Source organism: Oncorhynchus masou, chromosome 30 (assembly GCF_036934945.1).
Source record: "Oncorhynchus masou masou isolate Uvic2021 chromosome 30, UVic_Omas_1.1, whole genome shotgun sequence".
Lineage (NCBI taxonomy): Eukaryota > Metazoa > Chordata > Actinopteri > Salmoniformes > Salmonidae > Oncorhynchus > Oncorhynchus masou.
The window spans coordinates 57,924,304-57,944,159 of record NC_088241.1 but is presented as its reverse complement, the minus strand read 5'-3'; the positions used below and the strand labels follow the sequence as shown (position 1 = coordinate 57,944,159).

At 42.1% G+C, this 19,856-nt stretch overlaps 1 protein-coding gene across 1 annotated transcript in view; it reads right to left on the bottom strand.

Annotated features, from left to right (window-relative positions):
• LOC135521673 (histone-lysine N-methyltransferase 2C-like) overlaps positions 1-19,856 on the bottom strand; it is a 262,868-nt gene that overhangs the window by 117,098 nt on the left and 125,914 nt on the right. The window contains 3 exon segments of the mRNA XM_064947353.1: positions 2,251-2,365; positions 11,026-11,197; positions 14,721-14,883. Coding sequence (XP_064803425.1) covers positions 2,251-2,365; positions 11,026-11,197; positions 14,721-14,883 — 450 coding nt within the window.

Sequence of the window (19,856 nt, the reverse complement as noted above, 5' to 3'; positions counted from 1 at the left end):
CTTGCCTAGTTAAATAAAGATTATTTTTTTTAAAGGCAAAATGTGACTACTTTGAAGAATCTCAAATATAATTTAACACTTTTTTGGTTATTCCATGTGTTATTTCATCGTTTATATGTCTTCACCATGATTCTACAATGTAGAAAACAGTTTAAAAAAAGAAAAACCCTAAAAAAAGCCCTAAAATGACGTTTGAACTGGAATTGTTCCAAAAGATTTGAAAATTGCCAAAGTTATTATTATAAATTATCTCCCTTTATAAATCTGATGATCCAAGATCTTTCACAAATTAAAATCGCCTATTATCTGTAGTATCATGTTTTTCTAAAATCCTAGAATAATTGGTGTATAAGAGAATGTTCAAACATTTAAAATGAACACTGTATTCTACGAGTACCAATATTGTAAAAACTCGTAAAATCTACTCCACAGATATGGCTCTTTTGCAACTTGAAGATCAAATCTTTACAGCTCTTAACAAAGAATACAGTCTTGGCATATTTTTTTTATTTATCCAACGCGTTTGACACAGTCGATCATGAAATATTACTTTCTAAATTGTATGAGATTATATATATATATATATATCATTCTCTTTGCCGAGGATACCAATTTCATTTTATCACAATCATTTTGATTCACTAATGAATTAAGCTGTAGTATGGTCACATTTTCTGAATGGTTCCAGATAATTTGTTAATCTTCAAAATGTTAAAACATTATTCTATTAAATAGTAAGTAAATAATAAATATATAAAAATAAAAAGAGCCAGAATCTAAATTGGTTGGAAATGAAATGGAACAAGTCACATCCACTAGATTCCTCTGAGTTCTAATTAATGAAAAGTTATCCTGGAAAGATCATATTACATTTGTCTGCAGCAAAGTGATGAAATCTGTAGGTATCATCAGAAAGATTAGTGGTTTGGTTCATCAGGCTTGCTTCCTAACTCTCTACTATAGCTTCATGTACCCATATCTGATTTACTGTAATATTAGGCCCGTACATATGCCTCATACCCACACAAATTACTCATCATACAAAATACACTTGCAAGACTAGCTGCCACCAAATCTCAGTATCTTGTCTATTTATGATATTAATGTACGTCAATTATACACTTTCATCTACAACTACTCATACCTCCCAGACAGTTTACCTTTCAATGGATTCTTCCAGGTTCATTCTGACATCCGTCTATATAACACACTGCAATAACCTTCACCCTCTCCACTGACGCACCTCACAGTCAGTTCTCTATCAGATAAAGAGGTACCATACTCTGGAATTCTTATCTTCACATTGCCGAAAGCTCATCATCCCTCAATAGCTTCAAGCGAAGAAAGGGGGTCAGCCTGATGAACCAAACTACCCAATAATCCCCTCTATGTAGCCAGACAGAAGCTGCTCCTCAGTAAAAGGCACGACAACCCACTCGGAGTTTGCCTAAAGGACTCTCAGACCATGAGAAACAAGTTTCTCTGGTCTGATGAAACGAAGATTGAACTCTTTGGCCTGAATGCCAAGCGTCACATCTAAACCTGACACCATCCCTACGATGAAGCATGGTGGTGGCAGCAGCATCATGCTGTGGGGATGTTTTTCAGCAGCAGGACCTGGAAGACTAGTCAGGATCGAGGGAAAGATGAATGGAGCACAGACCAGCGCAACAGGACAACGACCCTAGGAATACAGGAAAGACAACGCAAGAGTGTCTCTGAATGTCCTTGAGTGGCCGAGCCAGAGCCCGGACTGGAACCCGATCGAACTTCTCTGGTGCGACCTGAAAATAGCTGTGCAGCGACGCTCCCCATCCAACCTGACAGAGCCTGAGAGGATCTGCAGAGAAGAATGGGAGAAACTCTACAAATACAGGTGTGCCAAGCTTGTACCGTCATATCCAAGAAGACACGAGGCTGAAATCGATGCCAAAGGTGCTTCAACGAAGTACTAAGAAAAGGGTCTGAATACTTATGTAAATGTAACACACTTGTATAAAAAAAAAAAAAAAAAAAATGTTTAACCGTTTTTACCCTGTCATTATGGTGTATTGTGTGTAGCAAAAACAATTTAATCCATTTTAGAATAAGGCTGTAACATAACAAAACGTGGAAATAGTCAAGAGGTCTGCATACTTTCCGAATGCACTGTATTGAAGTGTTTTGAAAGGGAAAGATGCACATCCCTTACACGCTCGTCTCGGCCCGACGGTATTCCGTGTTGTGAAAGGTGTTTAGAGTGTTTCTTACCTTGCATCGCCAGCCATTGGTGGGGATGGATTCCATGGCAGGCTGGAGACAGAAGGTGTGATAGCCTTTGTCACACATGTCACACACCAGCATCTTGCTGTCCTCTCCCGGGTTCCTGAAAAACACACACAGTAGAGGGAAAGATGACACACACACACCTAATCTCAGTGTACATGACATTAGGAACACCTTCCTAATATTGGGTTGCATCCCCCTTTGCCCTCAGAACAGCCTCAATTCATTTGGGCATGGACTCTACAAGATGTCGAAAGCATTCTGCAGGGATCCTGGCCCATGTTGACTCCAATGCTTCTCACAGTTGTGTCAAGTTGGCTGGATGTCCTTTGGGTGGTGGACCATTCTTGATACACAACTGTTGAGCGGGAAAACCCCAGCAGTGCTGCAATTCTTGCCACACTCAAACCAGTGCACCTGGCACCTACTACCATGCCCCTGTCAAAGGCACTTGTGTCTTGTCCACTAACCCTCTGAATGGCACACATACACAATCCTTGTCTGAATTGTCTCAAGGCTTAAAAATCCTTCTTTAACTTCTTGGTGACTTGGGGACAGTATTGAGTAGCTTGGATGAATAAGGTGCCCAGAGTAAATTAGTATATTTGGATAGAAAACACTATGAAGTTTCTAAAACTGTTTGAATGATGTATGAGAGTATAACAGAACACATATGGCAGGTGAAAACCTGAGAAAAATCCAACCAGGAAGTGGGAAATCTGAGGTTTGTCGTTTTTCAACTTATTGCCATTCCAATATACAGTGTCTGTGGGGTAATTTTGCACTTCCTAAGGCTTCCACTAGATGTCAACAGTCTTTAGAACCTTGTTTGATGCTTCTACTATGAAGGGGGACCGATCGAGAGGGGATTGAGCCAGGTGTCTGGCAGATTGTGACGCGCGGTCATGTGAAAGTTAGCTTGCATTCCATTACTTTTCTACAGACAAAGGAATTCTCTGGTTGGAACATTATTGAAGATTTATGATAAAAACATCCTAAAGATTGATTCTATACTTCGTTTGACATGTTTCTATGACCTGTAATATAACTTTTTGGACTTTTCGTCCGACCTTTCGGCTGGACTAGCACGCGCATTTGGATTTGTTTACCAAACACCCTAACAAAAGGAGGTATTTGGACATACATTATGAACTTTATTGAACAAATCAAACATTTATTGTGGAACTGGGATTCCTAGGAGTGCATTCTGATGAAGATCATCAAAGGTAAGTGAATATTTATAATGCTATGTCTGACTAATGTTGACTCCACAACAAGGCAGATATCTCTATGGCTATTTTGGTCTCTGAGCGCTGTACTCAGATTATTGCATGGTAAGCTTTTTCCGTAATTTTTTTGAGAATCTGACACAGTGGTTGCATTAAGGAGAGGTGGATCTAAAGTTCAATATTTAATAATGTTTATTATGAGTATTTCTGTAAATTGATGTGGCTCTCTGCAAAATCACCCCATGTTTTGGAACTACTGAACATAACACGCCAATGTAAAATGAGATTTTTGGATATAAATATGCACTTTATCGAACAAAACATACATGTATTGTGTAACATGAAGTCCTATGAGTGTCATCTGATGAAGATCATCAAAGGTTAGTGGCTGTGTTTTTCTGTGACTTGGTGGTGACCTAACAATCGTTTGTGGTGCTTTCGCTGTAAAGCCTTTTTGAAAACAGACGCTGTGGCTGGATTAACGAGAATTGGATCTTTAAAATGGTGTAAAATATTTGTATGCTTGAGGAATTTTAATGATGAGATTTTTGTTGTTTTGAATTTGGCGCCCTGCACTTTCACTGGCTGTTTGTGAGGTGGGATGCTACCGTCCCTAATATCACAGAGAGGTTAACCTGTCTCCTCCACTTCATCTATACTGATTGAAGTGGATTTAACAAATGACAATGTTTTGTATATTCAGTGTATGAGACACTTATGGAGACACACAAAAAAGAGAAAAATGACACCCACCCACACACCTAATAAGCAACTAACACAAAAATCAGAGAAATTGGCAGGGTTGTAGTATGGATAGCACAAGAGTTTGTTTCCCGACCGTGTCGACAGACAACCTAACAAACCGTCAACTGTTGACTCTGGTCCTCCAGGGTCTCAGTGTCTATGGGCTCTTTATCAGTGACTCATTTCGAGTCTGGGACTTGGACAATCGACTACATTCATTTATCAATGAAGTATGAGGAAGAAAAGAAAGCCAGCCAGACAGTTGGGAGTTTGAATTTAGTTTGTCAATGGGGGAGGTTCACATAGTAGGTTATGTTTAATACAATATATTTTATCACACACCACATTGTGAACAATACCTTTTTTTAACAGTGTTTATAGGAATGAGAAAATAACATTTCCTTCAACAGAATCAAATTTGCTAAGCTTCAAGATTCAAAATTTGTTCAGCCAATCAAACCTGCCATTAAACTGAACCCGCAATCGAGAACAGTCCCTCTACGGCGGATTTTGGTTGGATTAACAATGTTTGAAGAATAAATCAAGAGACCAGAGCGTAAGATTTATGGTGTACGCATGTGTGTGAGCAGTGGAGGGTTATGATATTAGGGAAGAGGCTAGAGCCCTGAGATCTATCAAATCCCAGCAGCCTGTATTTCAGCTGACGCAAATCCAACCTGAATGAAAACATCATCTGAGATTTACAACTGTGCAGTGGAGTCATTACCGCCCGCACACACACATCCCTAGATCACTCCCCCCCCCCCCCCTGCCAATTCCACAGTGCTCCATCTGGTAAAACTGCACTATACATTTCACTATTCTTTTCCCCCCTCTCTCTTCCTTCCCAGTTCCTTGGGAGGCTAAGCACCATGATGCAGGGATCCAAAATAAGGTGGGGTGGAGGTGGGTGTGTATGTGTGCTTGCATTATGAGAGGATAGCAGTGGTATACGGCAGGCCTCTTGCCCCTACAGACAGGCTTCACGGCGGGCCTCTTGCCCCTACAGACAGGCTTCACGGCGGGCCTCTTGCCCCTACAGACAGGCTTCACGGCGGGCCTCTTGCCCCTACAGACAGGCTTCACGGTGGGCCTCTTGCCCCTACAGACAGGCTTCACGGTGGGCCTCTTGCCCCTACAGACAGGCTTCACGGCGGGCCTCTTGCCCCTACAGACAGGCTTCGCGGCGGGCCTCTTGCCCCTACAGACAGGCTTCGCGGCGGGCCTCTTGCCCCTACAGACAGGCTTCACGGCGGGCCACTTGCCCCTACAGACAGGCTTCACGGCGGGCCACTTGCCCCTACAGACAGGCTTCACGGCGGGCCTCTTGCCCCTACAGACAGGCTTCACGGTGGGCCTCTTGCCCCTACAGACAGGCTTCACGGCGGGCCTCTTGCCCCTACAGACAGGCTTCGCGGCGGGCCACTTGCCCCTACAGACAGGCTTCACGGTGGGCCTCTTGCCCCTACAGACAGGCTTCACGGCGGGCCTCTTGCCCCTACATACAGGCTTTACATTAGGCCTCCTGCCCCTACATACAGGCTTTCAGTTCCCACAATCTCAGATGTCATCTCTTTCAACATTAAGAGCTTCTGTTAAATTCTGTCCATGATTGACAGGCTATGACATGCAAATGCTATGGAGATGAACCTGCATGTCCCACGTGGGATTCCATGTCAAATCAACAAGCACACCAGAGACTAACGTGGTGATTATCACCCTACCAAAATCATGGCCTTGGTCCATGAAATTAACATTTTCATTTTTGACCATGCAGAGTTCAGGAAACTATAAAAATCATTAAAAGCCCAGCTTCAATGGAGGCAACTTTAGGTCACGCTCTGTTGGTTTTCGATTACTTCATTTGCTGGCCCCTGGAGCATTTTGAATCGTAATATGTCCCTGCAAACATAGTCACCACCGTCTTTCATCTAATCTTTACTATATACACTGGCTTGTGAAAGTATTTCTACACCTTGACATTTTACACATTTTGTTATAATTTACAAGTATTCACAACCGAGTCAATACATGTTATAATCACCTGAGACAGTGATTACAACTGTGAGTCTTTCTGGGTATGGATTGTACAATATTTGCACATTATTATTTTAAACATTCTTTAAGCTCTGCTGAGTTGGTTGTTGTTCATTGCAAGACAGCCATTTTCAAGTCTTGCCATTTTTAGGCCAAAAATTCAATGTTGTCTTGGTAAGCTACTCCAGCATACTTTTGACCTTGTGTTTTAGTCTATTGTCCTTTTAAAAGGTGATATCGTCTCAAAGTGTCTGCTGAAAAGCAGACCGGAAAAAATATTTTTCCTGTGCTTAGCTTCATTCCTTTTCTTTTTAAGCAAAAAAAAAACTCTGCAGTCATTGCCGATGACAAGAATACCCATAACATGATGCAGCCACCACCATGCTTGAAAAATATTAGTGTTACTCAGTGATGTGTTGTGTTTACCCAAAACATAACGCTTTGTATTCAGGAAATTAAGTAGATTTTTTTTGCCAAATGTTTTGCAGTATTACTTAAGTGCCTTATTGCAAACAGGATGCATATTTTTGAATACTTTTATTCTGTACAAGCTTCCTTTTCCCTGTCTATTATGTTCGAATTTTGGAGAAACTACAATGTTGTAGATCAATCGTCACAGCCATTAAACTCTAACTGTTTACATACAGTTGATGTCAGAAGTTTACATAAACGAGTTTTAATGACTCCAACCTAAGTGTTTCAACCACTCCACAAATTTCTTTTGAACAAACTATAGTTTTGGCAAGTCGGCTAGGACATCTACCTTGTGCATGACACAAGGTATTTTTCCAACAATTGTTTACAGACAGATTATTTCACTGTATCACAATTCAGGTGGGTCAGAAGTTTACATACACTAAGTTGACAGTGCCTTTATACAGCTTGGAAAATTATAGAAAATAATGGCATGGCTTTAGAAGCTTCTGAGGCTAATTGACATCATTTGAGTCAATTGGAGGTGTACCTGTAGATGTATTTCAAGGCCTACCTTCAAACTCAGTGCCTCTTTACTCTTTACTTGACATCATGGGAAAATCAAAAGAAATCAGCCAAGAGCTCAGAAAAAAATGTGAGACCTCCACAAGTCTGGTTCATCCTTGGGAGCAATTTCCAAATGCCTGAAGGTACCACGTTCATCTGTAAAAACAATAGTATGCCAGTATAAACACCATGGGACCACGCAGCCATCATATTGCTCAGGAAAGACACGCGCTCTGTTTCCTAGAGATGAACATACTTTGGTGCAAAAAGTGCAAATCGATCCCAGAACAACAGCAAAGATCTTGTGAAGATGCTGGAGGAAACAGGTACAAAAGTAACTATTTCCACAGTAAAACGAGTCCTATATTGATATAAACTGAAAGGCCGCTCAGCAAGGAAGAAGCCACTGCTCCAAAACCACCATTAAAAAAGCCAGACTACAGTTTGCAACTGCACATGGGGTCAAAGTACTTGTGGAGAAATGTCCTCTGGTCTGATGAAACAAAAATAGAACTGTTTGGCCATAATGACCATCGTTATGTTTGGAGGAAAAAGGCGGAAGCTTGCAAGCCGAAGACTACCATCCCAACCGTGAAGCACGGGGGTGGCAGCATCATGTTGTGGGGGTGCTTTGTTGCAGGACGAACTGGTGCACTTCACAAAATAAATGACATCATGAGGGAGGAAAATTATGTGGATATATTGAAGCAACATCAAGACATCAGTCAGGAAGTTAAAGCTTGGTCGCAAATGGGTCTTCCAAATGGACAATGACCCCAAGCATACTTCCAAATTTGTGGCAAAATGACTTAAGGACAACACAGTCAAGGTATTGGAGTGGCCATCACAAAGCCCTAACCTCAAAATGTGTGGGCAGAACTGCTTGTGCGAGCAAGGAGGCCTACAAACCTGACTCGGTTACACCAGCCCTGTCAACTTATTGTGGGAAGCTTGTGGAAGGCTACCTGAAGCATTTAACCCAAGGTAAACCATTTAAAGGCAATGCTACCAAATAGTAATTGAGTATATGTAAACTTCTGACCTACTGGGAATGTGATGAAAGAAATAAAAGCCGAAATAAATAATTATTCTCTACTATTATTCTCACATTTCACATTCTTAAAATCAAGTAGTGATCCTAACTGATCAAAGACAGGGTATTTTTAATAGGATTAAATGTCAGGAATTGTGAAAAACTGAGTTTAATGTATTTGGCTAAGGTGTATGTAAACTTCCGACTTTAACTGTATACGTGCCCCGTTTCAGGAAACTAGGCGTATGTCATGGGTCACTAGTTCACAGGAGAGCCATTAGAAAGTACTTGGTTTTTTTTAATCAAAATGGGTTTTTGGGCAGAAATGCCTTCTCGAACGTCTGAACTTCCATGTGCCTTAATAAGAAACTTGTGTGCCTTCTGTAAATACCAATGAAATTGTTAAATTACAAGCCAAGTTGGTTAAGATACAGAAAAAGACAGAAACCTCTTCTAGCAATGATTGGCTGAGATAATGAGTGAGCTGGACATGCCGAGAGATGAGTTTGGATTGGTCTGCCATATAGCACACTTCTGTCTATTTGAGCTGGTCAGAATGTGTCGGGTAATCCCGCCTAACGCGGCTTTATTTTTAAAGTATTGCATATTAAAACTTAACAAAAGACGTCACTGCAACAACTGTTTCAGAGCACTCTGGTCTGAGTGTACCAGAGTGCAGAATAACTGATGAATTTACGAACGCTGAACACCGATTGAATATGGTGGGTGTCATTAAACATTGACAAAAAAGCTTAATTAAATTGTTTCCAGGAGCAGTGACAGTCACCAACGCTCTGGATAACATGAAAACAGTTCAACCAGCTCTGCTAGGGCGAGTAAAATGGTCAGAGATTGGGTGGGGGCTAAAGTTTAAATAATTCAAATAAATGTTTAATTATTTGTACCTGTAATTTGTCTTTCAGTTATCAGTAGGACACGCCTGACTCCTCCACCAGTCATACAAGGAGAATGGTGTAATGCCTCCCATCTAAAAGAGAGCTGGCCCAAGCACAGGTTACACCTGAAGTATGAGGACTTGCAGTGAGTGCTGAACTTCAACAACTACTTGGAGGATAATGCAATAGTATTACCAGGACACCACTGGTGGAAACTGCTGCCATCTCACGTGACAAAAACAGCAGTGTGGCGTCTCCGCAAGGATTCGATGACAACACATGGTATGTAAAGCAAAAAAAACGTTTTGATTATTTAATTGACCTCCCAACATGACTGGCACTACTTTTATTGACCACACATTGTTTCTGTATTTTGTTTAGTCAAGCTGTGTCATTTTAACTTCCAGTTTCCAATATTATGTTTCTGTATGCAGTGCTGCTGCTCTGAACATTTGTAGGTAAGTGTAACTTACCTGACAATGATGCATTAAAAAATTATATTATGTTTAACATTGCATTTTCTTTTCATTAACTTATCTTAATGTTCTTTTGTTGTTGGCAGGTGTACTATCCTTCTGACCCTATGCAGCCAGGTCCCATCTACTTTCTATCTCCTCGCAACTGCAGTGCCCAAAACAAGAACAGGTTTGTGCTCTGGTACTGTGCCTGGCGGACCATGCACAAGGCTCCACCACAGTTTTGACCTTCACTTCCTGATCACAGGCCACACAAAGTTTGCCCCTGACTGATGTGTGGGCATCAACAAGCAGCGCTTCAGAAAGAACAGAGTGAACACATTGTCTGAGATTGCTGGTGTTGTGAAGGACAGCACTGTGACAGGGGTCAACATCCCACAGCTGTTTGGATTGGAGGATGGTATGGTGCTGGTGGAAAGCTATGACTGGCCTTACAGACTGGCCTTACTTCTTCTTTTATAAGAATACAAGCCTGAAACGATTTCTAAAGACTGTTGACATCTAGTGGAAGGCATAGGAACTGCAAATGGAGTCCTAAGTCAATAGATACTGTAATGGCATTGAATAGAAAACTACAAAACCAAATTAAGACTACTTCCTGATTGGATTTTTTTCTCAGGTTTTCGCCTGCTAAATCAGTTCTGTTATACTCACAGACACTATTTTAACCGTTTTGGAAACTTTAGAGGGTTGTCTATCCAAATCTACCAGTTATATGCATATCATATCTTCTGGGCCCGAGTAGCAGGCAGTTTAATTTGGGCATGCTTTTCATCCAAAATTCCGAATGCTGCCCCCTACCCTAGAGAAGGTAAGTTCTCGGGGGTGGGTGACCACACCACACGATGGCTACTATCAAACACCGCCAACTCGCGCACACCGCCTACTCGCGCACACCGCCAACTAGCGCACACCGCCAACTAGCGCACACAGCCAACTAGCGCACACAGCCAACTAGCGCACACAGCCAACTAGCGCACACAGCCAACTAGCGCACACAGCCAACTAGCGCACACCGCCAACTAGCGCACACAGCAAACTAGCGCACACAGCCAACTAGCGCACACAGCCAACTAGCGCACACAGCCAACTAGCGCACACAGCCAACTAGCGCACACAGCCAACTAGCAAACACAGCCAACTAGCAAACACAGCCAACTAGCAAACACAGCCAACTAGCAAACACAGCCAACTAGCAAACACAGCCAACTAGCAAACACAGCCAACTAGCAAACACAGCCAACTAGCAAACACAGCCAACTCGTAAAACGGCTACTAATGCTAACTAGCACAGTGGCTACTAGTGCATACAGTTAATTAACAAGCTCACATCTGGTAACTTATGCTACAGAGTCGACCCTTACCTGCAGGTCAAACAGACTTTGCACTCGGGGCACTGCCAGCCTGCCCTCTTCAGGGGGGTAACACCCACGTCCAAACACGCCCCGTGGTAGTGCTGCCCACACGCGGTACAGAAGAGCTGGTCCTGCAGGTCCCCAGCACTGTCACACAACAAGCACTTCACCTCCTCTTTAGCTGTGGGTGAGGAGAAAAAAAATACTAAAAAGGGACAGTTTAGGAAAGGGACATAATATTAAAAAAATACAGTTCATGGAGGCACTATAGTAAAAAAGACAGTTCATGGAGGCACTATAGTAAAAAAGACAGTTCAGGGAGGCACTATATTGAAAAATACAGTTCAGAGAGGCACTATATTGTAAAAGACAGTTCAGGGAGGCACTATATTGATAGACAGTTCAGGGAGGCACTATATTAAAAAAGTTCACAGTTCAAAAGGTTCAGTGAGGCACTATATTAAGAAAACAGTTCACAGTTCAGAGGTTCAGGCACTATATTAAAAAACCGTTCATGACAGTTATTAAAAAAGAGGGAGGCACTATATTAAAAAATACAAAAGGCACTATATTGAAAAAGACAGTTCAGTTCAGAGGCACTATATTAAAAAGACAGTTCAGGAGGCACTATATTAAAAAGACAGTTCAGGGAGGCACTATATTGAAAAATACAGTTCAGAGAGGCACTATATTGAAAAAGACAGTTCAGGGAGGCACTATATTGAAAAAGACAGTTATTAAAAAAGACAGTTCAGGGAGGCACTATATTAAAAAAAGACAGTTCAGGGAGGCACTATATTAAAAAAGACAGTTCAGTGAGGCACTATATTAAAAAAGACAGTTCAGGGAGGCACTATATTAAAAAAGACAGTTCAGGGAGGCACTATATTAAAAAAGACAGTTCAGGGAGGCACTATATTAAAAAGGGAAATTTCTAAATCGTTCAACGTAAAATTAATAATCTCCAGCACTACCCCAACTGCAGCTGGGCGATATATCAAATGAATTAGAATTTATCTTTTAGCGCAATATTCCAAAGGACTGTATTGCAAGAATCAAAAGGGTGAGGTGTGGTTATTTTTTTATGAGCGCTTGTTTCATGTTTTCTTTTTGGTCTCGTCTGCTCCTTTTGCTGTAACTGTGCACCTTCCCATTTACACACACATACCAATCTCCTCCCCCTGCCACAACAACAAAGATGAGAGATCACTTTTTCCTCTCTGACTATTTGCAGAATCGGTCATATGGACACTGAAAGACATTGAGAATTTATTTTACTGTAAAGTTTCAACTTCCTAACAATACCTATGTCTCCACTCCTCAAATTGCTCCCAGAACAGACACTGAAACAGTTAGACCACGTACTGCTAGTAGCATGTTAGCCAAAGACTGCTATACTAGCGGTCTACTCTATGTTTAATAAACGTGCTATAAGCATAAAACACAATTATATAAGGAATCGGCAACTTGTTCTCATTCTGAGAAATAAGGTAGGCCACTTGATTTCAAGATCTGAACAAAGTGAGCAGGCTAACATGCTGTTCAAACAGTTGGAGACGGACAGAAGGGTGTGTTTAAAACCATTCAACTGGTCTAGCAAACAAATCCAAGTTGGCTAAACTTGAAATATAAAGATTAGCTGGCAACTCGGTAGCATGTGGCCTTGTGCTTGAGAGATTGCTGACGAGGCCTGTGTCCTTGTTCTATAATGTCTGCTACAAGAAGTTAGTCAGTATTAGTTCATGTGCATTATGCATGGTTCTGGGTAAATTTGGAACAAAAAGGGGATTTTCATAGACAGACTTGAAAGCCAGATCAGTGATTATTATATTAGCCTAGGTATAATTCCAAAAGCCCTGAATTCATTAGATTATTGCTGACTGTTTGAAATGCAGTGTATATGATCTTTGAATTGTACAAAGCTTATTTAGATAACTCTATTTAAAAAAAAAAAAGTTTTATCGTAAATCGCCCATAAGGTTGAAAAAAGTATATATTTTTAGGCCATATCGCCAAGCCCGAACTTGGCAGTATGTGAAAATGCTGCGTTTATGTTTTGTAATCAAAAAGGAAGTTACGTTGTTCCAATGGCATCATCTGGTGTGCACAATGTGATCTTAACCAATGAGTAGACAATGACTATTCATAATTGGTTGAAATCACGACACACAAGAGATTATGCCATTGGGGAAAAAAAGATTCAGTTTTGACACAAAACATAGAAACCTGTATACGATGATATTGGAGATGATAATATGAAGTTGAAAAAAGGTAAAGGAACATTTCACACAACAGATGGCCTGGGATGTGGACTTGTTTCAACATGGGACCACATGTGAGGTATGAAAGCCTCAAACAAAAAAGTATTTTGGAGTGACCTGCCATGGACCATTAGGTTAATAGGTTATTAGGCTAAAGGTTATTAGGCTAAAGGCTGCAAAAATGTTTACATACATTTCATCCAACGAGAAAGTAACATCACTTTGAATTTAACACACTGCAAAAACATACAAAGGGTGATTTGAGTGAATTTCATAATAGACATGACCAAAAGTATGTGGACACCAGCTCGTCGAACATCTCATTCCAAAATCATAGGCATTAATATGGAGTAGGTCCCCCCTTTGCTGCTGTAACATCATCCACCCTTTTTTGAAGGCTTTCCACAAGATGTTAGAACATTGCTGCTGGGACTTGCTTTCATTCAGCAATATGAGCATTAGTGAGTTCGGGCACTGATGTTTGGCGACTAGGCCTGGCTCGCAGTCGGCGTTCCAATTCATACGAAAGGTCTTCGATGGGGTTGAGGTCAGTTCTCTGTGCAGGCCAGTCAACTTCTTCCACACCAATCTTGACAAACCATTTCTGTATGGGGACATTGCCATGATGAAACAGGAAAGGACCTCCCCCAAACTGTTGCCACAAAGTTGGAAGCACTGAATTGTCAAGAATGTCATTGTATGCTCTAGCGTTAATATTTCCCTTCACTGGAACTAAGGAGCCTTGGCCGAACCATGAAAAACAGCCCCAGACCATTATTCTTCCTCCACCAAAATTTACAGTTAGCACTATGCATTGGAGCAGGTAGCGTTCTCCTGGCATCCGCCAAACCCAGATTCATCCGTCGGACTGCCAGAACACGTTTCCACTGCTTCAGTGTCCAATTGCAGCGAGCTTTACATCACTCCAGCCGACATTGCGCCTGGTGATCTTAGGCTTGTGTGCGGCTGCTCGGCCATGGAAACCCATTTCATGAAGCTCTCGACGAACAGTTCTTGTGCTGACTTTGCTTCCAGAGGCAGCTTGGAACTTGGTAGTGAGTGTTGCAACCGAGTAGGGGATTTTTATGCATTACGCACTTCAGCACTCGGCGGTCCCGTTCTGTGGGCTTGTGTGACCTACCACTTCGCAGCTGAGCCGTTGTTGCTTCTAGACGTTTCCACTTCAATAACATCATTTAGCTGACCAGTGCAAATATTGCAGGGCAGAATTTTGTATTATTAATACAACTGTCAGCAATGAATTGGCTGAAATAGCCAAATCTACTAATTTGAAGGGTTGTCCACATACTTTTGTATATATAGTGTACCTTCGTGACACTCACTGACAATATAGCCTACACCAAGTCAAGGCTGTTTGTTTCACATCTATAGTGTAATCCAGTTGTCCTCATTCTCCCAGTGGAACACAGGATCTATACTCACATGTTTGTGAGGCCAGCTGGAGGTGGTCAGGGCAGAGGAGGGTGTGTCGGCGCAGGTCCTGGAATGTTCCGGCAACGGCAGCGCAGGGGAAATGGTACGAGCGGCAGCAGCCCTCCTCACAGCACTTGATGGATGCCCCAAGGCGCTTACAGTATGCACAGCACTGCAAAACAGAGAGAGAGCGCATGAGACAGCGAAAGAGAGAAAGACAATGATTTAGAAAGCTAGTTCGAATACTTAAGTTTTTCCTGATTCACTCAATAACGCCTATAAGAAAACAACCTGGTCATTTTTGAGAAGAAACCAGGGGTAATCAGTGATTTGAAACCTTTTCAAAAGTTACAGATTGAAATGGAACAAGTCGAGCCTGACAAATGCCTTTCAAGGTGACAGGCAATCATATCGGTTCTATACAATACATTTTAAATCGGAACGTTCTGAACAGACCCCTGGTTGAGCTGATCAGGTTTTCAGGCATCGTGATTGGAGGCTGGAACCATATGCTTCATCTTTAAGGCCAATTAACCACTGGCTCTATATTCAGTTTCAGCACTTACTACAAGCTTTACAAAAATGTCATACGAATTCACACGTTGACGACAATCGCTAGGTATTGACACATTTCAGCTCTAAACCCCCAGCCTAAAAAGCATTGGTGCTTTTACACATAAAATCTCATTATTTTTTGTCAGGCTTCACCAGTGAAATGAAGAAAATAAAAGCATATTGGATTCAAAACACAGGTTCAAATTGAAGCCAACCTCTGTAATAGTAGAGAATTGCGATTATAGTAAAAAAAATAAAAAAAATAGACTGCCTAAATGAGGTGCTCTGGTCAAGGCGAGCGAACCTGGCTCTAGCACCTGAATATACATTGACATTTCCGTGGCCAGAGAATGCGAGTTCTCCTTTGGATAATGAAAACTGTCAAGAGTCGAGAAAGAATGGGGCCTTCAAGTTAAAATGGTTCCAGTCTGCACTGATGTTGCTCACTTTCTCCTTCTCTTCTTTAGCTTTCTCTGCCTCTCCTTAGTTCTAGCAAACCCTTGTCGGGGGGGTCAAATAAAAAACCTGCAAATACCTTTTAACACCAAGTGTTAGACAATTATCGCCCATGCGCCAGTGGCTTCCTGGGGGCATCATGGGTAGGACATCCTGTGGCATGTTGTCGTATGCGGGACCATGCCCGGCTCGGGACAACACAGGCAATAACTTATTACCAAAGAAATATAACTATTAGTCTTATTATTCAAGTCAATGTTCTGTAATTCTACTGATATGCTTACTATACCCATCAAGTTCCTTGAGATGGCATAGGGAGAAATGAAGGAAAAAGTGATCCCCTTCAAAATGACACCACCCTCTCTTCAAACCTTAATCCGTTGTTTTGTTGAAAATAATAATCAAGCAAGACTGCTGTAATCGCATTACAGTGTGGCACAGAATTCTCTTTCATAATCTACGCTAAAGCAGAAATATAAAAAAATGTAACTGGAGTGTTTCCATCTCGCCATACTGGCTTGAGCCCACTTCTCCCACAACGCCCCAAAGAGTAATAATGGAGTCAAAATGATAGTGGCCCACCTCTACAAACCCTCCCTCCCTCTACAAATAGACAAAATGGCTACTGTCCAAATGGACCAACCCAGAGAGGAGAAATGCAAAGGATGGATATCTGGTCCAGTGCTACTTAGAATAGAACAACAAGTTGGACCGGCCTGGTATCATATAACCGTTGTTTCACCATTGTGCTAACCCAAACCGTACTGTGCTGGCTTGGAAGTGTTCTTTTCACATTGTCCTTTCCAGGACGGTTCCAGCCACTTTGGTGGAAGCGTAACCAGGGAAGCACAGTACAGCTTGGCTCAGTAGTATGAAGAGGGTAATTATAAAATTGCTTCTTCCAGTTAATGATAAGCACGCACCCATTAAGAAACTGACGGTAAAAAAACTTCTAAATCTAAGTGATTGATGAGGAATTCAAAAACTGCACAAAGGGAATGGCAAATAAGTCAGGCTGCACAGATGATTGGCAAACATACTGTAATTGACAATGACTTTTTCATTGGCAAGATTAGCAAACTTAGGCATGACATGCCAACAAACTCCGAACCTTCCAATCCATGCATTAATGAAAAATTATGAAAGACAAGCATTGTCATTTCTAGTGTGGAAGGGGTGTAAAAAAAAAGATTGTTGTCTATCAATAATGACAACACCTGGTACTGACAACTTGGATGCAAAATGACTGAAGATGGTAGTGATCTACACTGAGAAACACCTTTGTAATATTGACTTCAGAACAGCCTCAGGCTTCGTTCCACTAAGCGAACATATGGAATTGTTTAAAGATAGTCAAACCAAGGATCATTCAGCCATTTAATTTAGAATTTTAAGTTCACTTATGGTTTCAAAAAAAAAAAGTAACAAATATTTGATGACCATTGAATATGTCATTAATGCTATTAGCCCATAGAAACACATTGAATAACAGATTCCTGACATGTTACAGATGTTACCCGCCCAAAAATTCAAAGGAAGTTTGTGCTGATGTGTCCGTCTTATATCTGAGAGATATAAGAAAGACCAGGAAACTATTTATATACTGTATTATTTGTGTTTTACAGGTATTGAACCCCTTATTTTAGCAATCTCCATATATACTTCCATTCATTTTTTAAACTGGTACTGGGGACTTTCAGACGAGCCTCTTTTCAGCTTCTATCTCAAGGCCATTAGACTGTTAAACAACCACCACTAGCTCATTAGAGGCTGCTGCCTATAGGCATAGACTAGAAATCACTGGCCACTTTAAGGAATGGAACACTAGTCACTTAATGTTTACATATCTGGCATTACTCATCTCATATGTATATACTGTATTCTATACTATTCTACGGTATCTTAGTCACTTAATAATGTTTATATATCTGGCATTACTCATCTCATATGTATATACTGTGTTCTATACTATTCTACGGTATCTTAGTCCATTCCACTCTGACATCGCTCGTCCATATATTTATATATTCTTTATTCATTCCTACTTAGATTTGTGTGTATTGGGTTTATGTTGTGTAATTTGTTAAATATTACTGCACTGTCGGAGCAAGAAGCACAAGCATTTCCCTACACCCGCAATAACATCTGCTAATCACGTGTATGTGACCAATAAAATTTGATTTGAAACTTGTGGGCATCCTAGAGGAAAACAACCGACATGTACGTGAGAGAATCACCTTTCCACAGAGATGTGTAGCCCAAACTGTTCGGATGATACAGACAGAAGTTGGCAGAAGAGGCTGCTATGACATCAGATGATTCCTGTGATGCTGTTCTTTCTACAGAAGGGTCATAGTAGTTCGCAGAACAAAGCCTTCGGACGCTACAGACGTTTTGGTGAGAAGACTGATTTTCAGGATGCCTCATGGTCTGACGAACACTGCAGATGCCTCTAGCTTAAACAGATGGATTTTGATGGGGATTTTTTCATGATAATGATATTTCCGCGGGGCCACGGGAATTGTAGGAGGGTTAGCCTGTCTCCTCCCCTTCATTGACACTGATTGAATTTAACCAGTGATTTTAAGCTTGCTTACAGGGAATCAAATCAAACTTTGTCACATGCGCCAAAAAACAAATAGTGTAGACCTTACCATGAAATGCTTACTTACAAGCCCTTAACCAACAGTTCAGTTCAAGAAGAGTTAAAAGATTTACCAAATAGGCTAAAGTAAAAAATAATAAAAAGTAACACAATAAGAATAACGAGGCTATATACAGGGGGTACCGGTACAGAGTCAGTGTGGAGGCTATATACAGGGGGTACCGGTACAGAGTCAGTGTGGAGGCTATGTACAGGGGGTACCGGTACAGAGTCAGTGTGGAGGCTATATACAGGGGGTACCGGTACAGAGTCAGTGTGGAGGCTATATACAGGGGGTACCGGTACAGAGTCAGTGTGGAGGCTATATACAGGGGGTACCGGTACAGAGTCAGTGTGGAGGCTATATACAGGGGTGGAGGCTACCGGTACAGAGTCAGTGTGGAGGCTATATACAGGGTGTACCGGGGGTACAGAGTCAGTGTGGAGGCTATATACAGGGGGTACCGGTACAGAGTCAGTGTGGAGGCTATATACAGGGGGTACCGGTACAGAGTCAGTGTGGAGGCTATATACAGGGGGTACCGGTACAGAGTCAGTGTGGAGGCTATATACAGGGGGTACCGGTACAGAGTCAGTGTGGAGGCTATATACAGGGGTACCGGTACAGAGTCAGTGTGGAGGCTATATACAGGGGTACCAGTACAGAGTCAGTGTGGAGGCTATATACAGGGGGTACCAGTACAGAGTCAGTGTGGAGGCTATATACAGGGGGTACCAGTACAGAGTCAGTGTGGAGGCTATATACAGGGGGTACCAGTACAGAGTCAGTGTGGAGGCTATATACAGGGGTACCGGTACAGAGTCAGTGTGGAGGCTATATACAGGGGGTACCGGTACAGAGTCAGTGTGGAGGCTATATACAGGGGGTACCGGTACAGAGTCAGTGTGGAGGCTAGTCAGTGTGGAGGCTATATACAGGGGGTACCGGTACAGAGTCAGTGTGGAGGCTATATACAGGGGGTACCGGTACCGAGTCAGTGTGGAGGCTATATACAGGGGGTACCGGTACAGAGTCAGTGTGGAGGCTATATACAGGGGGTACCGGTACAGAGTCAGTGTGGAGGCTATATACAGGGGGTACCGGTACCGAGTCAGTGTGGAGGCTATATACAGGGGGTACCGGTACAGAGTCAGTGTGGAGGCTATTTACAGGGGGTACCGGTACAGAGTCAGTGTGGAGGCTATATACAGGGGGTACCGGTACAGAGTCAATGTGGAGGCTATATACAGGGGTACCGGTACAGAGTCAGTGTGGAGGCTATATACAGGGGGTACCGGTACAGAGTCAGTGTGGAGGCTATATACAGGGGGTACCAGTGTGGAGGCTACAGAGTCAGTGTGGAGGCTATATACAGGGGGTACCGGTACAGAGTCAGTGTGGAGGCTATATACAGGGGGTACCGGTACAGAGTCAGTGTGGAGGCTATATACAGGGGGTACCGGTACAGAGTCAGTGTGGAGGCTATATA